Here is a 20,111-nt window from a genome sequence, read left to right on the forward strand (position 1 = left end):
AGGGTTTGAGTTTGTTTTTAATTTAGTCTATAGGTTTTAAAACGTTACAATTTTATATATATAAGTTTTGTTTCAATTTAATCCTAAGTTTCAAGATTTATACTTTTAACCCCAATTTTTTCACTAAATACTCACTTTTTATCTTGAATGTTAATGTCTATTGATTAATATAAAGAATTATAAATAATTAAATTTCATTTTTTTCTCATTCCTATTAAATTAAAATTTAAAATTTCACATCATAATTATTTTAAATTAATTAATAGGTATTAACACACAAAAACTGAAAGTGATTATTTAGTAAAGAAAATCGATGTTAAAAGTTTAAATATTGAAACATGAGGATAAAATCGAAACAAAGTCAAATCTCAAGGATAAAATTGTAGCATTTTAAAACATAAGGACTAAACTGAAACCAAACTCAAAATTTAAGAACGACTAAACGTATAACGTTCTGAAACTTAGTAATCATATGTAAACCAGATCCAAAATCGAAAAGATATATATATATATATATATTTTCCTCTTAATGGTATTAATAATAATAATTGGAATGGGGAGTTATTTGAGAGTGTTTTGAAGAGTAAGATGAAAAGAAAAGGAAGGAGTTTTTATTGAATGTGGGAAAAAGATGGGAAAGAACGGACATTGTTTGAACACAAGTCACATTCATAACACACACTATACCATTTTCTTTCTACCATTCATTTTTTGTTTGGTGGGGGAACCTTTTGCTTTTTCTTTACCCATTTTTTTTTTCTTTTTACTTCATTTTTATTCTCTCCATTTTTACTTTTTATATGTAATTCCAAATTATTAATCTATCATATGACCAACTATTTTGAGTTACACTCGTAATTCAACCAACATTACTAATTTCCACCTTAGGAGATAAATTAACCCAAGTCCGAATTTAACCCTAACGAAAATATCAATAAATTATTGATTTCGAAAATATCGATAAATTATTGATTTTGATAGATACTCATGAAGAAAAAAATATACAAACAAAAAATGCATTGACAAACCGACGACTTTTAAACAAGTAAAAATGTTTATTTATTTATATTATTATATTCATATAAGTGAGATTTTGTTGAATTTTTGTTGCAATATAATGAAAATATCGGTTTAAATATCATGTTAATGTTGAAATCATGGAAATGTAAAATGTTGATGAAAAGTTATGACAAATTTAATGTCGTGCTTAAACTATATATGATTCAAGATATAATTAGTTTTAACAATGTCGATGGAAATGTTAAGGCCTTAATATTACAAAAGTATTGATAACATATCAATGTCGATAGATATTTATAAAAGAATTATAAAAACAAAATATACATAAAAAATATTTAAATTAATAAACAAATATTTTACGCTTTTTAAACAAATTATTCTTATTAGTGACAATTTGTAGTTTGTTTTATATATCTTTTAGATTTTTTTTTTACAATATAATGAAAATGTCAATTCACTCTTCACGTCGATGAATTTGAAAATGTGAAATAGCGATAAAAATATTAATACGAATTTAATTCCATACTTAAAACTTTGTCCAAACAAGTGAGACTTTGATATGAATAAAATAACATGTACTACCTCTACAAATAATTTGCCACTTTAATTCCACAAAAGCCCTTTATTGAAAGTTAAGAACATAAAGTATAATAAAAGAATCCAGTTCCTAATGGAATTTTTGAAGTCATCAAACTAAACAAAGTCGATAAATTATGTGGATTAAAAATATAATTTATTGTTTAGTTTTTAGTATATAAATAAATAATCGTTTTGAAAGTTCGAAACACTATTTCCAAAAAGAAAAAGGAAAAAATAAAATAAAAATAAAAACATTACATCATTGATCATGATCCTATTTCAGAACTGAGAATGTACAATGTACAAGCATTATGCATATTTCTTGTGAAATTTCTTTATTAATTTTGGAGCAATGACAATTGACAAAGTGGCCGAAGCATTATTAGTTCTTATATATATATATATTTATATATATAATAAAGTTTATAATATTATATTCTATTATCCAAGTATAATTCCGGCAGGAAAGCAAATTGTTTGAATGATGGTAGGTTAAAGAATTGTTACTTTCAACATCATGGGATATATAAAATAATGACATTATTATATAAAGTCTGTGTCTTCTCAACTTCATAAGGGGGTATTCTTTTTTAATCATTTCTCTTTTCTCTATGTTTAAAGGAAAGAATAATTAAAAAAGAGAGAGACTAAAGCGATATAATTGTGATGGAATTGAAAAAAAAAATGCTGTCGAGAGGAAATTTTGTTTTTGAGAAAAACATCTTTTTGGATTTAGGCTATGTTTACGGGGTGAAATGTAATAAATTAATAGTAGTCTGAAAAGTAGACTTTATTTGATTATATTTGGTGTTATTTACTTGTATTCTATACTTGTACTAACATCCAAGACCCACTTTCAAATTTGTAATGAAGTGTAATTTGATTGAGAAGTATAGAGTGATCAATTTGATTGCACTTAGAAATTATGTTATCGTCACAGTTATAACTTGACCCTAAATAATAATGATAACGATAGCAGTGGATGTGACAAATTCATAATTATAAATAGACAAAACCAAAGCAATCCAACTTTGTTTGCGATTGTGACCCATTACGATTGGTCTATCAAAGAAATCTCATTACGATTACACTAATTTTCATTACGAATTAGTAAACATGACCTTAATTTCTATTTGGTTCATGTTACACATTTAGACCTCATTTGGTAACCATTTCGCTTTTAAAATGAAGGCTATAGACACTACTTCCACCTCCAAATTTCTAACTTTATTATCTATTTTTTACCAATGATTTAAAAAATCAAGCCAAATTTTGAAAATTAAAAAAAATATAGAACTTTTAAAGACTTTTTTTTCTTTTTGAAACTTAACTAAGAATTCAACTATTATACTTTAAAAAGATGCAAGTCATCGTAAAAAAATTAGGAGAAAATATGCTAAATTTTCAAAAACTAAAAACAAAAAATAAAACAATTATCAGACGAGACCTTAGTTCTTAAATTTTGAATTTGGTTTCAATTTAGTTATAAATTTCAAAATTAAACAATTTTATCCTTGAGGGTTGAGTTTTATTTCGATTTAGTTTCAGGTTTTAAGACTCTAAAAAAATAGTGAAACTTAATTAATTATAATTATTTTAAATTAATTAAAAGACATCAATATTAAAGATAAAAAATGAGTATTTAGTGAAAAATCAAAATTAAAAATGTAAAACTTAACACCTAAGAACTAAATTAAAGCAAACTCAAATGTCAAGAGTAAAATTATGACATTTTGAAACTTATGAACTACATTGAAACCAAACTCAAAACTGAAAGGCTAAATTTAATATTCTAAACTTAAACACCAAATGAAAACTAAACCCAAAATTGGGACCAAAAATCTATTTTTCCTTTTTCCCTTTTTAACTTCTTTTTCTTAAAGCAACTTTCAAAGTCAGAGGGTGTTAACTTTGAAAGAATGTTTTGGATTACCGCTTGGTCAAGGTTAAGAGTTTCTTTCCTTTTCATTTCCATTTTCAGGGAGCTGACCTGCAAATTCAAAAGATAAAATTTAGAATCAAAGAGAAGGGGGAAAAAAAAAGGAAAAAAGAGAAAAACAAGAGTTATGAAGAACATTCAAGTTCTTTTGTGGTTATTACCTAGAAATTATCCACAGTACTGCAGATGTGTATTCTCATCGGGGGATTCATATGCAACTTCTAAAGGGAATATATAAGAGAATATACCATCTGTTTATGATGTAAAATTAGAATAGTCAAATCTGTTTGGTTGAAAAGCTAATTATTTTTCCTCTTCTTCAGAGCTAATTGAAATGAAATGGGAAAATTGCCCAAATTTGAATTTCAAAGTATAATTTCCTGTCTACAACTACATTCAAGTTAATTAAAAAAAACAAATAAATAAATAAATAAAAACTTCATTCAAGTTTTGATAGGAAAATGAATGTAGAGAATAGAGATGAAGAGGCACAAAGAAAGAGGGTGAGGGAAACATGAGAACTCCATAAATTGTTGTAAGGCAAACTAAAAGGGGGTGGTTTGGGATGTTTGGGGATCCAAAATTATAATATGTTTCCAACTATTATAATCTACGATTAATAACAATATTACTATTTCAAATCTCTCTTTATTATCGTGTTTACTATTTCCTACTCAAACTAAAATAATCTGCATCCAAACACAGATTATTACAACTTACCGACTATTATAACCCATAGACTATAGTAATCAACTCTACACCTCAAATGCCCCAAAGTTCTCTCATTACACACTTAGATTCACTTGTACAAGGATTTTTTTTTTTTTTTTTTTTAAAAAGTGCTTAGAAAGTCACTAACCTTAATGATCTTACAAATGTCACACGACACTCTAATACTGCACCAATTAACAAAATCTGGTGGAGACAATAATAAACTGGCAGCAACTGTTTAGAGCAAAAAGTGTACAAACTACAACACCAGAAGAGAAAATCAACATCCGTAACAAGTGCAAGTTTTTCCCCCCTCAGAACTGAGCTCTAATGCTTCCTGATTCATTTTTACAAAGTGAAACTTCGAAACCGATGCTCGATAATTTGAAGATAAAGTGCATGATTAGGATCACAAATCATCTAGATCAAATAGTCCAAATTGTTGCCTCTATTTTCAGGAAAGAGGTGTAGAATAGTTTGTAAGTGTGCTCAGGAAGGGAAAATAGCTTTTTATTAGAGAGGTGAGCACATTCTTACTTAAGAGCCACTCCATAGTCTGAATTTGCATATTCCCCGACGATTTTGTTCAAATGAGGCACGAATTGACTGGATCATGGAACGCACTGAAGATACGTGAGCCAATTTTTCATCCTGTTCCTGCAAAAATGATTAATATTTAGGTTGTGCTTATGTCAGTATGAGAGAGATCGAGTTTGATGTGCAATACCACTTCGTTGAGACGTTCTTCGAACCCTTTAGAATTTGTATCAGTAGACATGAATACCTTCCTGTAAGCAGATCTCAAGCCAATGATCTGGATCCTTGAACAACATAAATATATCATTAAATGGTGCAAGTAATTTGTAAATCATCAGAATGAAATTCCATAAATTGCAACCTCTTCCACTGTGAATCCATTGCGCCGAAGTCCCTCTAGATTCAAACCACGTAGTTCTGGTCTTTCACCCCCCACCATCATATATTTGGGGACATCTTGCGAGACCTACAGACATGTAATATTATTAAATGAAATCGCGTTTGTATACAAGGAACTGCTTCTTTATGTATTGTTCTAGACAAAATAAATTCAAATAGGTTCAACGTTCAAGTAAACAACCAAACAAATTAGTTTGCACTGGGATCGGCATGCTGGACACATTGCTACAGAGATACTACATAGTTTATTATAGTTTTCTCCTTTCTGATAAGATCATATATCAGTCAGAAGTTGAGCAATGTTGAAGAATGGACAATTTAGTTTTACCAATGTGTCTGTTCAATACATGTGAAACACTTTTTGGACACATATCATATACTTGTTAGTGCATTAAATATATTAGATACTAGCTGTACTTTGTCAAAGTAGGTCCAATATTTGTTAGACATGCATTGAATACTTATTAAGTATACAAAAAATACATACAATTAAAAAAAAATCCGAGAGCAAATACATCAAACTAATCTTTTAAGCACATGGATAGTGATAAACAAAATAATCAGTGTATAGTGACAAAGAAAAAAAAAATTGTAATACCATCGAACCCGCAGCAACAAATGAGAAAGAACCAACATGGCAGAATTGATGAACTGCAGTGGTGCCTCCTGTGTGAACATAGTCCTACAAGGAGAGCACTTACATTAACATAATATCAAATATAGCTTTAACAATACTAGATGTTACTTTGTGCAAGATAATGATTAAAGGACGTATAACCTCCACCACAACGTGGCCGGCTAAAAGAGTATTGTTTGCAAAAATATTGTTGTTACCGATCTTGCAATCATGAGCAATATGACAGGATCCCATTATGAGATTGTTATCACCAATAGCCTGATTTCACATTCCAGGGTTAAAAATTAAATTCTATAACCATAAAATAGATTACAGCAATCAAAGAAAATTTGAAGTTTCTTCAGGCCAATCTGATCTTACCGTCACATCATTGGACTTCGAAGATCGGTGGATTGATGAATGTTCTCTTATGTCATTGTTATCTCCAATATCAAGAAAACATTCATCCCCTGGCTAAATCATGGGAAATAATTTCATATTAAGAAGAAGGGCCGTTGTAAATATAGCAATTAGGCCAAAATATTCGCAGATATAGTAAAATTTAGATTCTGCTTTCGAAGTCTATCATTAATAGACCATATCACTAATAGACCTACCAGCGATAGAGTCTATCACTGAAAGATTTTGCAATATTTGCAATTATTTAAAAATGTTGTTATACACTTAACTATTATACCTAAAAATGCTACCCAATGCAATAACCCTAGGAACAACTATCCTCCTTCAGAACAATAGTCACTATGGGTTCTCACAACAATATTTAAGCTAAACCCGTAACAATGATCATAATCCACAGGAACAGATGCATGCGTTACTGATAACATTAAAATTAAAACAATAAAATTAACTGATCTGTTAACACCCATTCATCAGCAGCTAGCCAGAAAAATATTTCAATTTTACAAAAATTGAAGAACAATCTACGGGGTAATAATGATAAAATAGGAAAGAATACTCAATGGGCCCTAAGTTGTACTTGTGGTAAAAACTATAGGCATGAGAAGAGAATCTAAAAAAAATGCTTGTTAGCATTGACTTAATCCACCTGTTGCAAAGAAGAAAATGGAAAGACAATCCAGAATATGTAAAACGAATAACGGAACAGAAGGTTGAGAAATGCAGAATGTAAAGAATGTTTATCATAGAACTATCTGCACTCTCTCTAGTTCAGTTAAGCATAGGATAAATGTCAAGTCTACCCAATTCTAGCATTGATCATTGTTAGCATTCAGCTTCCACAAAATTATTTTGTCAATCCTTATACAAGCCAAGTACAACATGACATGATCAATAATACAGCTATATACTAAAGCTACTACTACTAGGAAGTTAACCCGCTTGTCAGCACCATCAATTCCGTTGACTCTATTTTATTTATCGAATTACTTTCTTAAGAAACGGTAATGTGGTGCACAAGTTAGCCAAAAGAATTAATAATAATAACAGTGCACTCCAAACAAATTAATAATAATCACAGTGCACTCCAAAAAAATTAATAATTATAACAGTGCACTAACTGAATATAATTAAGACAAAGTATGGAAATTTGCATCTATCCAACTGAGCATTCTGAAAATGTAAGTAAGATGAAATATCAACCTTGTATTTCATGTCTTGACATCTTATGCCAACCACTGCATGGTGACCTATTTTGTTATTACACCCAATGACCGTACGACCAGGAATGTCCTCACCAACTATAGCGCCACTGCCTGACCATATTTTGCAGTGTAAACATAATAAGATAAGTTGTGTAATTCACCCTAAACATCACAATAGAAAACATGCCTGAAAAACTCAAACTCACGTCATCAAGACACATCGATCCCCTAGTTCTGTACACCCAAAAATGTGGCTCCCAGGATACAATTGACAACCATTTCCCAACTTCGCAAAGGCTCCCACAGTACAGAATGGACCAATATACCCATCCTGCTACATAAGGAAGAACAATTAATTGAGCTATTTACAAACTAGTAGCAAGAATGAAAACCGTTCATTAAATTCGCTACTTGACAACTAAGTAATAAGGCCCTTAAATTCTGAGTTCTAATAAGGCCATCCATTTATATTATATATTGCATAATTCCTATCGATATTGATCTTTTATTCATTGGAATGTAAATGTACTATATTCTTTTGAAAATTTTCCTGGCCTATACATCATCTAGATTTTACTAAATTGTTTCACGACAACAATATAACATTTATATTAAAGATAATAATGTATATAACAGGAGTACTAAGGTTAAAATTAACATCGTGCACAAAAAAAATTACTACTAACACTATGCATTTTATATTTCTGAATATTTTCTTGAGATATACTTCTAAAATATGTCAAAGTAATGCATCATCAGTTTTTTAAGATAAAATGACAATATTTATGCAATTTTGAATTGATTGTTTATTTTCATGGATAATTATTATGATAATGTATACTAAGTATAAATATATATTGAAAATACTAAGATATATTAGAAACTACACAGTACAAACATCTCTGCCTTGTGATAACATTACAAACATAAAAATTACAAGAACGCCATTAGATTCTCAGCTCAAAGGTAGTGTAGTGAATATCCAAACGAGTCGACATTCATGTGACTGAAACCTCCCAATGCATTCAAAAGATACAACACATACCGCAATTAAGGAAAACAATCACATGAACAGTCAAATGAAAGTCTCTCCAATCAAAAGATGCGCGCATTCGGTAATCATTAACAAAGGAACTACGGTTTGGCACTAATTAGAGTCACAAGCGCAAAGAGATTGAGAAATGAGCAAAATCCTGAACACTCAAACATGTGACCAAATCCTCAATTAGACAGAATCAAATCAGTATTAGAATACGATAACAGACAATCCAACAGCAAAAGAAGAAAACAAAATGACCTCGCCAATTACAGCATTCGGATGTACAACAGCAGTTGGATGGATGAATGTAGAGCTTCTTCCAACTGTAGTTTCCGATGTTGCGTTTCCCGAAACGACTGCAACATAGAGAAAGAAAACCTAGAAGCGCGATCAAACAAAAGAGAGGAAGGGAGGGGAGAGGGGAAGTTAGAAAGCGTAATAGATACGAACAAGTTGATGAGCGGTAGAAGTGATAGAGGGAGCAAAATGAGCGGCGAGTTTTGAAAAGCGACTGCATCGGCCAAGCGCTCGGAAAGTGCTCCTCCAGCTGTCTGTCCTGCGGAGTGTTGAGAGTGGCGGAGGGGGTATTGACTCCTCTCTGACGCAGAAACGGTCGCCGGAGACTCAACGGAGAAAGCGTTGAACTGCGGGCCGTCCGATACGGTGTTCGTAAGATCAGCGTCAAGAAGATCTTTCTCCCGGTAAAATATTTTTCATTTCGTAAAAAAAAAAAAATAATAATCAAATGTTATTTTCAAATAATGAAAATTAAAAATGAGTCAACTATCATGTCACTATCTATCAACAATGAATCGCAATAGACCATAATTGATATCTATCAGTATAGAGATAGATGTCTATCGCAATACATAGACAATGACATTTTGTTCTACTTAAAAATATTTTTAGCAGTTTTACCATTTAAAATAATTATCCTATAATTTTTGCCTGTAATTTGATGTTTGTTCAATTTTAGTTTATATACTTTTAGATGTCTAATTGTCCCTAAATTTTTAATAAATCACAAATATCGTCTCTCAAAATTAATTTTATTTCCAATTATTTAAATAATAATAGCAATAATTTTTGTGTAAGAAATTATTCACATGGTATGTTTCAAAGATTTATAATGAAAATGTAATTAAAAAAAATAAAAATCAATAATACTAGCCATAGAAGGTTAAATTTAAATTTTATTAAAAATAAATAGATTAAAATAGAACATTTGGAAGTATTTGGACTAAAATTGATCAAGTTTAAAGTATGTTGACTAAAATAGTATTTTAATTTAATATTTAGTGTATTCTACATCTACTTTAAAGACATTGGTGATATCGATTAATCTAATCATTTGATTTTTATACATATATATGGATATATCAACAGATATTTCAATTCTTACTTTAATCCTAATATAAGTATAGTTAGCTAATTAAGCAATTATTTTCTCAATCAAAAAGTTATTGTTTCCATTTTCATTTCGTCTTTTATGTTGTTAAAGGGAAAAATACACTTTTGTATAATTTTTAAATTTGTAACAATTGAGGGATTTTTTTTAAGGAAAAAAAAAAGAAAATAACAATTTCGACTCTATTTAATAACCATTTCATTTTTTGTGATATTTTTTTGAAAATTGTATTCGTCTTCTTGCCACTCTTCTTTATAGTTCAACGATTACAAGAATGAAAAATCAAATCAACAATCTCTAAAAGTGATAATTAATTCCTTATCCATCAAGTCAGATATAAATCAACTCAATTATGACTTTTACCCTTCTAAATTTATGCCAATTCCCTAATCAATATACTATGTAAATCATCATCAACCAATGTTAACACTTATCAATAATAATAAATTATTTGAAAACTTTTAATACAAACTAGACTCAATTGAAAATTAAAAAAAACAAACAAACAAAAGAAAGAAAAAAAATTACAAGAAATTATAGTGTTAGAATGCATGAAGAATCAAGGACAAAGTAGAAATGAAATCATGAAATGTAAACGGTGGAAAGAGGGTTGAATTAAAAACTGTTGAAAGAGAATGAGTTTGGTATTACAAACCGGATCCAAAACCCTCAACCTAAACATGAGTTTTGGACAACATTACATTACAAACCTATTCCATTATCGCATCCTTCCAAACAACCCTTAAAAGACTAAGACATATTCAGCCTAATTTAACATATCATACAATATCATACAAGTATCTTTATTTGGAATTATCCCAAGCCAAATCTTGACATTTTTATGGTAATATTATAGAAGACACTTTAATCCCCTTATTTACATTACAACCAAATCCATTGATTAAAGCTATAATAATCACCACCAAAAGGATGGAACTAAAAAGCTAGTTCTGCAAAGTGGAATTCTTTTCATCACCCTCTTTTTTCATGGCATTTCCTTGCTTTTTTCTAAGTGGTTCATCAGAAGACAAATTAGCCTCACTCCAATATCCCCCTTAGCCATGTGAATGTTGATTCCAGAGCATATTTACTTTTACAACTCTGCAAAATTTTCCTTCAAGCTTCCTATATGGCTGCTGCTTTACAAAACAATGTCGCCCTCCAAAACCCGAAGCACCTACAACAAGTGTAACGTTGTTGAGACGCTGTTGAAGGGTAGTAAAAACACTTCGAAAATGCATTGCACAACTAAAGTTGTAGGTTGAAATATTGGATGAATGGGAGTTTAGCTTTAGAGTGCTTGTGTGTCTGTGTTTTGTTCTGGCTGTGCTTCTGGGATGAAGTATCATACATATATCGTACAGTTATGAAGAGTCGGTCATTGCCCGAACAGGCTGAATCCTAACTGAGGATATGTTAGGATTATTATGTATGGGTATTGAGAATGTTTGTGCGTCTACGTAAGACTCTGGTTAGGGATATATTTAGGATTATTAGTGTGGGTATTAGAAGGATATTAATAAATAGTTAGGAAGTTTGTCCAACTTCCTGGGCTTTTAGTTATAAATAGAGGGAGTGGGCTGGGAGCAAGGGGTATGAAGAATCTTGTGGAATTTCCTTTGGAATATCTAGGAGAGACTAACCCTCTTGAAAGACTCGGTTATCTTGTAACTTTTTCTTATAAAATTACAACATATTTCCATATAACTCTAAGTTGTGTGTTCTCGAGTTTTCTATATTGTGCTTGAGTGCTCTAGTTAGGAGGTTGTTAAGAACCAAGGTAGTATGGAATGTCTTTGTCCTACGTTGGTTAAAATGGAATGACTAATGTGGTAATTAAGTGGCTTGGCTCTCCCATCCCAATTGCTAACTTTTGGGGTGTAGTTCTCCAAGGTGCTTAAGTACCTAATAGAGGTATCTTTTAACAGTCTATTGTGTTTTGTTATGGTTGTGCTTCTGGGATGAAGTATCATATAGTTATGAAAAATCAATTATTGCTTGACAGGCTGAAATCTACCTGAGACATACGCGGTCTTACATACGGATCACGCTTGATGCACAAGGAAGCACATTGCAGCATGCGGTGAACTTCCTCATCTGAATAACAGTTCCTCAAGCATGGATCGACTAGTTCAGAGATTGCACCTTTCCGCAACAGGTTTCGTGCCTAATCCGAACATGAAATGCAAGGAAAACGAATAAGAAAACCCTAATTTGAATCAGAAAAGGAAAGAACTCAAATAATTTGGCATGGAGGTAAGGCAAATCGTGTTGCCCTTTAAGATGGATAAGATACTTAGTTGTAGTCCTATGGTTTTACTAACTTAGCCACTTCTGAGACTGACTTACCCATTCAGTGAGGCATTGCTGGCCCTTGGGACGATTTAAATCAATCGCTTTGCGTCCAGTCACGAGTTCCAGCAAAACTACGCCAAACGAGTATGTATCTGCTTTCTCTGTGATTTGGCCACTCTGTGCATACTCTGGAGCCAGGTAGCTAAGCAAGCAAAAGTATTTGCAATTTAATTTTTTGGATTGCTAGTTTGTATAATGGAAGAGAGAGAAATAACATAATTCAAATGGTTACCCAAATCTTCCAAGGATTCTGGTTTCTACCGCTAGGTCGCCATCTGGCTGCCACCTTGCCAGCCCAAAATCTCCAACCTACAACTCAAAAACAAAAAGTTGCACGTCTTTCACTCGAATTATTGACCAAAAGAGCCCAGAAACACATATTTCCAAAATGTCCTTATTTGACAGATAGACGATGCTAGCATGGTATGGGTTGTTCAGATGGAAACGAATAGAAAAAATCTTATGCTAATACAAAAATGTAAATGCATCTTTAGAGTAAATGGCATTTTCTCGGTTTCCTTTTTGGCTGTGGCAAGTAAGAATTTCAGTCAGCCTCCTATAAAAAATTGAAACAGCTCATAGCTGGTTCGCCAACTTAATAAATCTCCATCGAAATTGTGATTCTTATATCAAATCAAACACAATTAAGGATTAATGAAAGAAGACAGAGCATTGACTCACTAGTGGCTCGAAATCATGAGTAAGGAGGATATTGTTTGGACGGATATCACGGTGCACAATACAGCCCACTCTACATTCTTCGTGAAGGTATCTCAATCCTCGAGCAGCCCCGACTGCAATCTTTTGTCGTGCAGACCATTTTAGTGGTTCACGATTTCTTCCTACAAAGATTGAACATGGCAAAGTTAATGTGACTGGGTATAAGTAATCAAACCAAAGATGAAACTACATGATTTACTAGGACAGGGAACTTCAAAAAGAGAGAGGATTTACTAAATAAAGACGCTGCAAACCCACATTATTTTTGTTGCCTATGTGTTTTTGTGTGTATTAACGAATTGCAGGCTATTGAAATGACAACAAGACAAGATATTTTGGGATAGGACATTACCATAAAGATGGGAATCAAGAGATCCGTTGCAAATATATTCATAAACAAGTAACCTTCTTCCACCCTCCACACAAAATCCAATGAGCATCACGACATTCCGATGTTGGGCACAACTTAAGACCTCAACTTCTGAACAAAATTCTCGATCTCCCTGGGTACTAGCCAGTTTATATTGCTTGACAGCAACAACTTGTCCATCTGATAAAACGCCTCGGTGCACAGACCCAAATCCACCCTCAGCCAAAAAATTTGTTTGCGCAAATCCACTTGTAGCGACTTCAAGTTCGGCATAAGTGAACCATCTGGGAGGATTCCCAAATGCAGGGGCCTTGTGTTGGCACATAGAACACAGCGGAGGAGGGCCTAGAGGTGCTTTTCTAGATAACGCAACCGTGTTCCTTATATTTCTGCTTGAGCTAATATCAGTACTTCGATGTGCCACATCAGTGCTAGGTTCTAGAGAAAGATTAGACATTTTTTTCGCCAGACCTTGACTAGTTGGAGCCGGAGGTCTATGATGAGCATTTTGTGATTCTTCCATTACGTGTTGCTGGAATTTACGCCTGGAACTTATAATATCAACCAAACAACGCTGGAAATATGAAACTGAGGGAGTTTGCTTTTCGCTCTCAGAATCATATTCAGATCCAGACATATTTCTTCCTCCGTCAGCTGCTGTTCTGGATTCATTTCTCAAGCTGCCACAAATCCCAGAGAACAAGGATGAACTTCCCACATCTGAGCTTGATATTGATGATGCTCCAATATCAGTTACGGTAAGAGGAGACTCTACATCAGGAGTACTGTCAGGAGTCATGTCAGGAGCCCTAAACATGATCGATTCATCGAAATAGCTTTTAAGACACTTCTGAGAAACATCTAATTCATGTGATGATATCCAAGCTTCTCTAGTATTCATTTTAGGGGATTCCATCAAATTAAGACGAAGAACCTTAGGCTGAGATTTCTTCATAAGAACAACATTGCATTGCAGTTCTTCCAAACAGTTTTTCCTTTCATCTTTCAAATTCCTGCCCATAATTGCGAAATACAAAGAATGAGGAAATGGGAGCCAAAAGAAAAGGGAAAGGAAAGCTTTAAAGGTGCAAAATGAAGATTCCAAGTTCATTGACAACTACGTCATATGTCATCGACTAAGAAGCACATATACAAACACGATATGATACCGACACAGCAACACGTCATTTTTCAAAAATCTAGGACATGACACGACAATGACATGTTTATTAAAATATACATTTTAAAAAAGTATGGATCATTTTTATACCAAAAGATATTTAAATTAAATGGATTTGTGCTCTTATATGCTTAAAAAATTCATTTGTTGTATTTCACACTCAAAATTTACTATTGTTGTTCTATATGTGTCTTTTTAGTCTACTCAACAAATGTTCTTTTCATGTCCAACACATTTGTTGCATTAACAAGTGTCCAATGTGTGTCCAACAAGTGTTAGAGTGTACAAGTGTCCAACACATGTCAAACATGGACACGCTAGCTAAACTAAAGTGTCTATGCTTCTCAGGTCATCGTATATGCCTAAAATGCCTAAATTGCACACAGTTCATATGAATGGATGCCTATAATAGAGACAAATTTTACATTATATCTATTACTTATCCAATATCACCCAGTTTGATTGAGCTTTCTTAGCTTCAGTAGCCACCATACCCCGAGCCAAACCAGAAAGAACTTTGATCCTGACTTTTATCTGGAAAAAAAATATCCAAAACTTAAGGATTTGTATACAATAAGGAACAAAGACTGCAATCCCCTTTAGGAGCAAGTTATTGAACAGACCTTCAGCGGGTCATATGCACCATGAAGCTGATGTACCATCTGAGAACATGAATGCACAATGTCATCCTTCCGATCGGAAAAAGTTCCTGAAGAAGTTCTCAGATGACCGATCGCACAGTCACTGGTAAGTCGAGAAAATCCCCGCAGCCATTTACCTATAAAGATAAGAATTTCCATCAAAATTTCGGAAAAAGATAAACAACTAAAAGACAGAAAGAACACAATGTTAGTGAACTTGAGTAGTTGAATGTAATAAATTGGTCAACCAAATATTTTGACGTTATCATCAATGCGGTAGTCATTTACTGGACAAATTTCTAAAAGAGTTGCAAATTGCTATCCCATTTTAACTAAAGATCCTCATGTTTTAGGTAATAATCTCGTCTTGAACATTTGATTCTGAGGAATTCAAAGAGTTATATAACTCCCACAGATTTGAAGTCATTGACAAGGAAGCAGGAAGACATTTAAGAAACCCAAAAGAAACTGCAACTATTACACAAAATAAATGCTGAGACAAACATTTATTTCACACAGACATCTTCTCATCTGGACATCATAAATGCAAATCAAAACGTGTCTGAAAACTTATCTACTCTTTTCCACCATCACGGGCCAAAAACATCTACAAAAACACTAAGAATTTTGCTGCAGTTTGATGTTAACCAGTCATAGAAAAGTAAAGGAAACTTACTTGATTGATGAGAAGGGATAACCACAAGGAGCTTAATATGATCTCCAGGCTGAACAACATGTGCTAAAGCCCAAACGAGCGCGGCCTTAGAAACTTCCTTCGAGGTGGCTTTAATGGCGACAACCACCACTTTTCCAGCCGCATCTAGATGACCTTTCTCCATAAACCCTTCAAAAACTCTCAAAAATATCCACAAACCCAGTTTAGTTCCCAACCTTGAGGATCAAATTTCCAAACCCATGTAAGAAATCTCCATAAACCCTTCAAAAACTCTCACAATATCCACAAACCCAGCTCAGTTGCCAACCTTAAGGAACAAATTTCCATACCCATGTAAGAAATCTCCATAAACCTTTCAAAAACACTCACAATATCCACAACCCCAGTTCAGTTCCCAACCTTAAGGATCAAATTTTCCAAACCCATGTCAGAAATCTCCATTAAAGAGACCTCATGAAATGAAAACCCCCAAAAAGAAACCGACACTGAATACAGGGAAAAAGAAACCAAAGGGTACTCTGTATTCACAATCTTGCAGCAATGAGCAGTGAAATCAGCGATGGAAATGTCTCGGAAACCGAGGTGCTTTTGCTCAGCTTGTGAAATGGGTAAGGAAAAAGGGAGATTAAAGAAGAAAGTAGAGTGAGTGCGAGCGAACCCTCCTTTTTTACATGTGAAATTCACGCAGCCCCACAAACTTTAGTGAGTAAAATTGAGCTAATTTTCAGACCCATTTGGGCAATTTTCTTTTGTTCTTGAAGCCACCGTTTTGTGACTGTGAGGGCCAAACAAACTCAATGGCTTTTGGCTTGGCCTTGTGAGAAAGCATATTCTCACTACAAGACTACAGGGTTAAGACGCAATTACAGAACAAAACTGCCAAATGTTGGGAGTGGGAACATAGAAAACGACAATGAGAAGTGGAGGGATTCGCTTAATTAAATGAATATATAATCAAAACTTATTGGTGAATCCAGCAGCTAAGCTCCAAGTAGCTTTTGATCTCAATGAAATGAGTCAAAAGACGTTGCTTTCTTCCTAAGAAATCCAAAAGCCTAAATAGTGCACAAAAGTTTTTGATATTATTTTCTTTTCCCCTTTTTTTTTCAAAAAAAAAAAAAAATCATTCTCATATATATATTTTTTTCCTTTTAGGAGAAAACAAGTGGAAATCCTTTTTAAAAAAACAATAGAGGAAAACAAAATAACCCAAACCTAAATTAAAGACAAGACAAATCGAAACAATGAGCAAAATTCTGAATGTCTTCAAGCCAAACTATTGAATAACCACATCTTTCTGTATGGGTAGCTAAATCATGGACAAATAGTTAGTTATTTTTGTGATTAACCAATAGAAATTTAAAAATAAAATTATGAAGATGAAAATCAGAAATAGAATCATTGAACACTTGGACCTCATCCTCGTATCGAGATTTAATGGAAATCAATATTAATTAAGAATGAAATAACATGACAGAGTTTTGAACACATGACTTCTTGAACCATCTACATTGATACCATATTAAATCATCGCCGACTTCAAAATCTTAAACTAATGGGTGAAAGTTAAATTTGACATTATATCAATGCTCAAACATAGTTAACACTTTAAAAGACAACAAAACAAAAAAACGAATGAGACATAAGTAATCTTCATAAGTTTAATTTTAAAAACGAAATAATTGTCTACCAAACCTAAATTAATGAGAATTTTCTAATTTGTTTCAATTCTTCACTTAGAAATGATATCTAAAAAGAATTACCGTATTTTATAATAGAAATAAAGTAAAAACTGAAGATCAAGTTATAAACATTCTGATCAATATTACAATAAAACCACCTAGCTAGAAGGAAGGGGAAAAAACCATCTCCTACCTAAACTTCAACAAGAAAGGAATAAATTTCAAAGCACAATTCAATATGGTGATCACTTTAAACAATAATTTAAATTCAATAAATCAAACTTATTAAGACTTTAAATTTGATTACCTACCTCTAATCTACTCTACAAATAGAATAATATTATTATAAACCAAACTCCTTTTTTTCGAGAATAATATTTGATATAATCCGGGTAGCACTCGTTTTCGTGCATCTCACTCTCATCACTCACACAAAAAAAATTATTAAATATTTTAAAAATAAATAAATAAATAAATTTAACACGTGTCAAATTATGATTGGACAATTTAGCAAGATGTATTATACGAGATATACAAAGATAAGTGCTATCCAGGATGTATCAAGTATTTTTCTTTTTATAATAACATGGAAGCATACGAATTTCTTACTTAAAATATCTTAATAAGTTGAATGGCACAAAATTCGAACACGATTGTTTTTTTTTTTTTTACACCCACATTGTATATCTAATAAAATGTATACGTATTTTTGACAAACAAAAGCTGGGTTGACTGTATATATAAATAAATTTCTTTTTCAGTTCATGATTTCGATTAATAAAAAAAAGTAGGAAAAAAAATGATTTGCTTTGGAAAAGACAAGGTTAAGGAAAAAGACAGGGAGCAAAGGGACAGAACATCATAAATGGGACAATAATAAAGAAGCTTTGAAGGCCTTTTTTTGTGAGATGTGTAGATGTATAGTGGGTTTCGAACCCTAGAGGAATCAGCTCCCCATTCAATAATTAATTGTACAAAAAAAAAAAAAAAGTTATGTCCTTATCGATTAAAGTGTCGATATAATATTAAATATAATTATATATATCATTAAATTTTTTTATCAATTAGTAATTTATAATAGTATTTATTGAGGGTTGTCCCAGGCAACGTCCAAAGACCACAGACGAGTTCAGATTCAAAGAGAACCGAAGGGAGGCATAGGAGAATGCGGGTCTCAAAATGAAAAATATAGAGCATCGAGTTGTGGGTTGACTAGCCCAGTCAGTAAATAAAATACCAATCAAGAAATAACCGAGCTACGCTAGGCCTGGCATCCTGCAGCGTCGAGTGCCAAAAACCATCGTGACATAGCTAGAGTTACACGTAATCACAACTTACTATTAGAAGAAATGTATTATAAATAACCACATGCGATGACCCCAAAGGAGAATAGTAAGTGATCTCAAAAGGAGAGTCCTGATATTATTTCTTGTGTGTTTAGTTGAATTATATACTCATGTACTAACTTAGGCATCAGAGTGTGGTAGGTTCGGTATTACACCGGTGTGAGGATCTCTTATGCATGTGTGCTTAGAAAGTGAGACCAAACTAGGAGAAGTGGGTTGGATTAAGCCCACGAGGGGCACACGACGGCTACAAACGCATGCGAGATAGCAGTATCAGAGCAGAAAATCTTGTGTTCAAACCTATACAATGTTATTTTTCCTTTCCAATTAAAATTGATTTTCATATAATATTATATTTATCTTCACCTATCTGCTTAAACTTTTGGTTAATCAATGATTAATCAATGATTTAATACTATCGTAGCTGCTTTCAATAATTTCTTCGAAGGTTGTTCTTAATTAGAGGTAAAGAGGATCTTTGGCTATCAAAGATTTGAAGGATAAATGGATTGTTTTTTTAATATTTTGAATTAAAACTTTTACTGTCATTATAATTTGAACTTGGTTTTAACTGGGTTCTTTTGATTTGATTTAAAATTTTCAATTCAGTCTTTATTATTAGATCAACTTAACAAATAGTCAATATTGCAAGGTGTTACCATCAAATACGTCAACTTACATACTCTGACTAATCTCATGAGATAAGTGTTTTACCCTACAATTACAATAATTTTTTTTTTAAGAATAGATGATAGTATTATACAATAACAAGGAGGATCCCACAACCCGGGATCAAGACATCAAAGCAACAAACCACAAGCAAAGTCAAGGCAACAAAATGCAAACAAAGCCAACAAGATAAACCTGAACATAACCAAACATAAATGTAAAAAAAACAAAAACAAAAACAAAAAAAAACCCAAAACACCAAGGAGAAAGCTAGAGAAGAGAAACAAAAATCCCACAACTAGGGACAACAGTAAAACAGAGAGCAACAACAAGTTCAAAAAGAAGAAAAGCAACTATAAACACGCTAGATAAGACCAAGAAGATCAACCCCCAGGAAGCAGCTCGAGCACGAACCGTAGAGACCATAAGGTGAAACAAAGCAGACACCGACCTCGGTCGACCTCCATGTAACCGCCGATTACGCTCCGCCAGATGTAGTAGATGGAAGCACACCAAAAATACACGGAACGACTTACTACGCACTCCCTTACCTGACCCCACTCGGCACAACCAACTCAACTTGACATCCCAACTCACCACCC

The 20,111-nt window shown here is 32.7% G+C and overlaps 2 protein-coding genes across 5 annotated transcripts; both read right to left on the minus strand.

Annotated features, from left to right (window-relative positions):
- Window positions 1-3,220: 3,220 nt before the first annotated feature.
- Window positions 3,221-9,156, minus strand: LPXA (bacterial transferase hexapeptide repeat-containing protein). Of its 4 annotated transcripts, XR_016527477.1 has the most exons (12): window positions 8,913-9,156; window positions 8,721-8,818; window positions 7,630-7,754; window positions 7,422-7,530; window positions 6,183-6,275; window positions 5,964-6,080; window positions 5,784-5,867; window positions 5,148-5,252; window positions 4,977-5,063; window positions 4,787-4,906; window positions 3,700-3,789; window positions 3,221-3,589 (listed from the first exon to the last, which is right to left on the minus strand). XR_016527477.1 is itself a non-coding variant. In XM_090310533.1 (11 exons), exons 1-10 carry the CDS (start codon window positions 8,977-8,979, stop codon window positions 4,787-4,789), a joined length of 1,005 nt encoding a protein of 334 aa, XP_090166659.1. In that variant the 5' UTR covers window positions 8,980-9,156; the 3' UTR covers window positions 3,471-3,589. The 4 variants fall into 4 exon arrangements, 2 of the variants coding, with proteins under 2 accessions (XP_090166659.1, XP_038878269.1); XM_090310533.1 differs by lacking the exon at window positions 3,700-3,789 and having other exon boundaries at window positions 3,471-3,589; XR_016527478.1 differs by lacking the exon at window positions 3,221-3,589 and having other exon boundaries at window positions 4,977-5,070.
- Window positions 9,157-10,455: 1,299 nt separating this feature from the next.
- LOC120071104 (inactive protein kinase SELMODRAFT_444075-like) lies at window positions 10,456-16,791 on the minus strand. Its single transcript, XM_039023158.2, has 9 exons — window positions 15,813-16,791; window positions 15,119-15,273; window positions 14,935-15,029; window positions 13,298-14,328; window positions 12,907-13,067; window positions 12,458-12,534; window positions 12,220-12,367; window positions 11,888-12,037; window positions 10,456-11,047 (listed from the first exon to the last, which is right to left on the minus strand). The coding sequence occupies exons 1-9, from the start codon at window positions 15,973-15,975 to the stop codon at window positions 11,012-11,014; spliced, it is 2,016 nt and encodes a 671-aa protein (XP_038879086.1). The 5' UTR covers window positions 15,976-16,791; the 3' UTR covers window positions 10,456-11,011.
- Window positions 16,792-20,111: the final 3,320 nt, after the last annotated feature.

This window comes from Benincasa hispida, chromosome 2 (assembly GCF_027475165.1).
Source record: "Benincasa hispida cultivar pf3 chromosome 2, pf3_genome.v1.1, whole genome shotgun sequence".
In the NCBI taxonomy this organism is placed as follows: Eukaryota; Viridiplantae; Streptophyta; class Magnoliopsida; order Cucurbitales; family Cucurbitaceae; genus Benincasa; species Benincasa hispida.

Bases quoted from the DNA above. Each gene is read 5' to 3' on its own strand.
- LOC120071104 (XM_039023158.2), bottom strand. From the start codon at position 15,975: ATGGAGAAAGGTCATCTAGATGCGGCTGGAAAAGTGGTGGTTGTCGCC. The intron at 15,274-15,812 runs GTAAGTTTCCTT...TTATCTTTATAG, and splicing joins TATCCCTTCTCATCAATCAA to GTAAATGGCTGCGGGGATTT. The intron at 13,068-13,297 runs GTAATGTCCTAT...CAATCTTTGTAG, and splicing joins TCTTGATTCCCATCTTTATG to GAAGAAATCGTGAACCACTA.
- LPXA (XM_090310533.1), bottom strand. From the start codon at position 8,979: ATGCAGTCGCTTTTCAAAACTCGCCGCTCATTTTGCTCCCTCTATCAC. The intron at 7,531-7,629 runs GTGAGTTTGAGT...ATGGTCAGGCAG, and splicing joins GATCGATGTGTCTTGATGAC to TGGCGCTATAGTTGGTGAGG. The intron at 5,868-5,963 runs GTTATACGTCCT...CTCTCCTTGTAG, and splicing joins CCGGCCACGTTGTGGTGGAG to GACTATGTTCACACAGGAGG.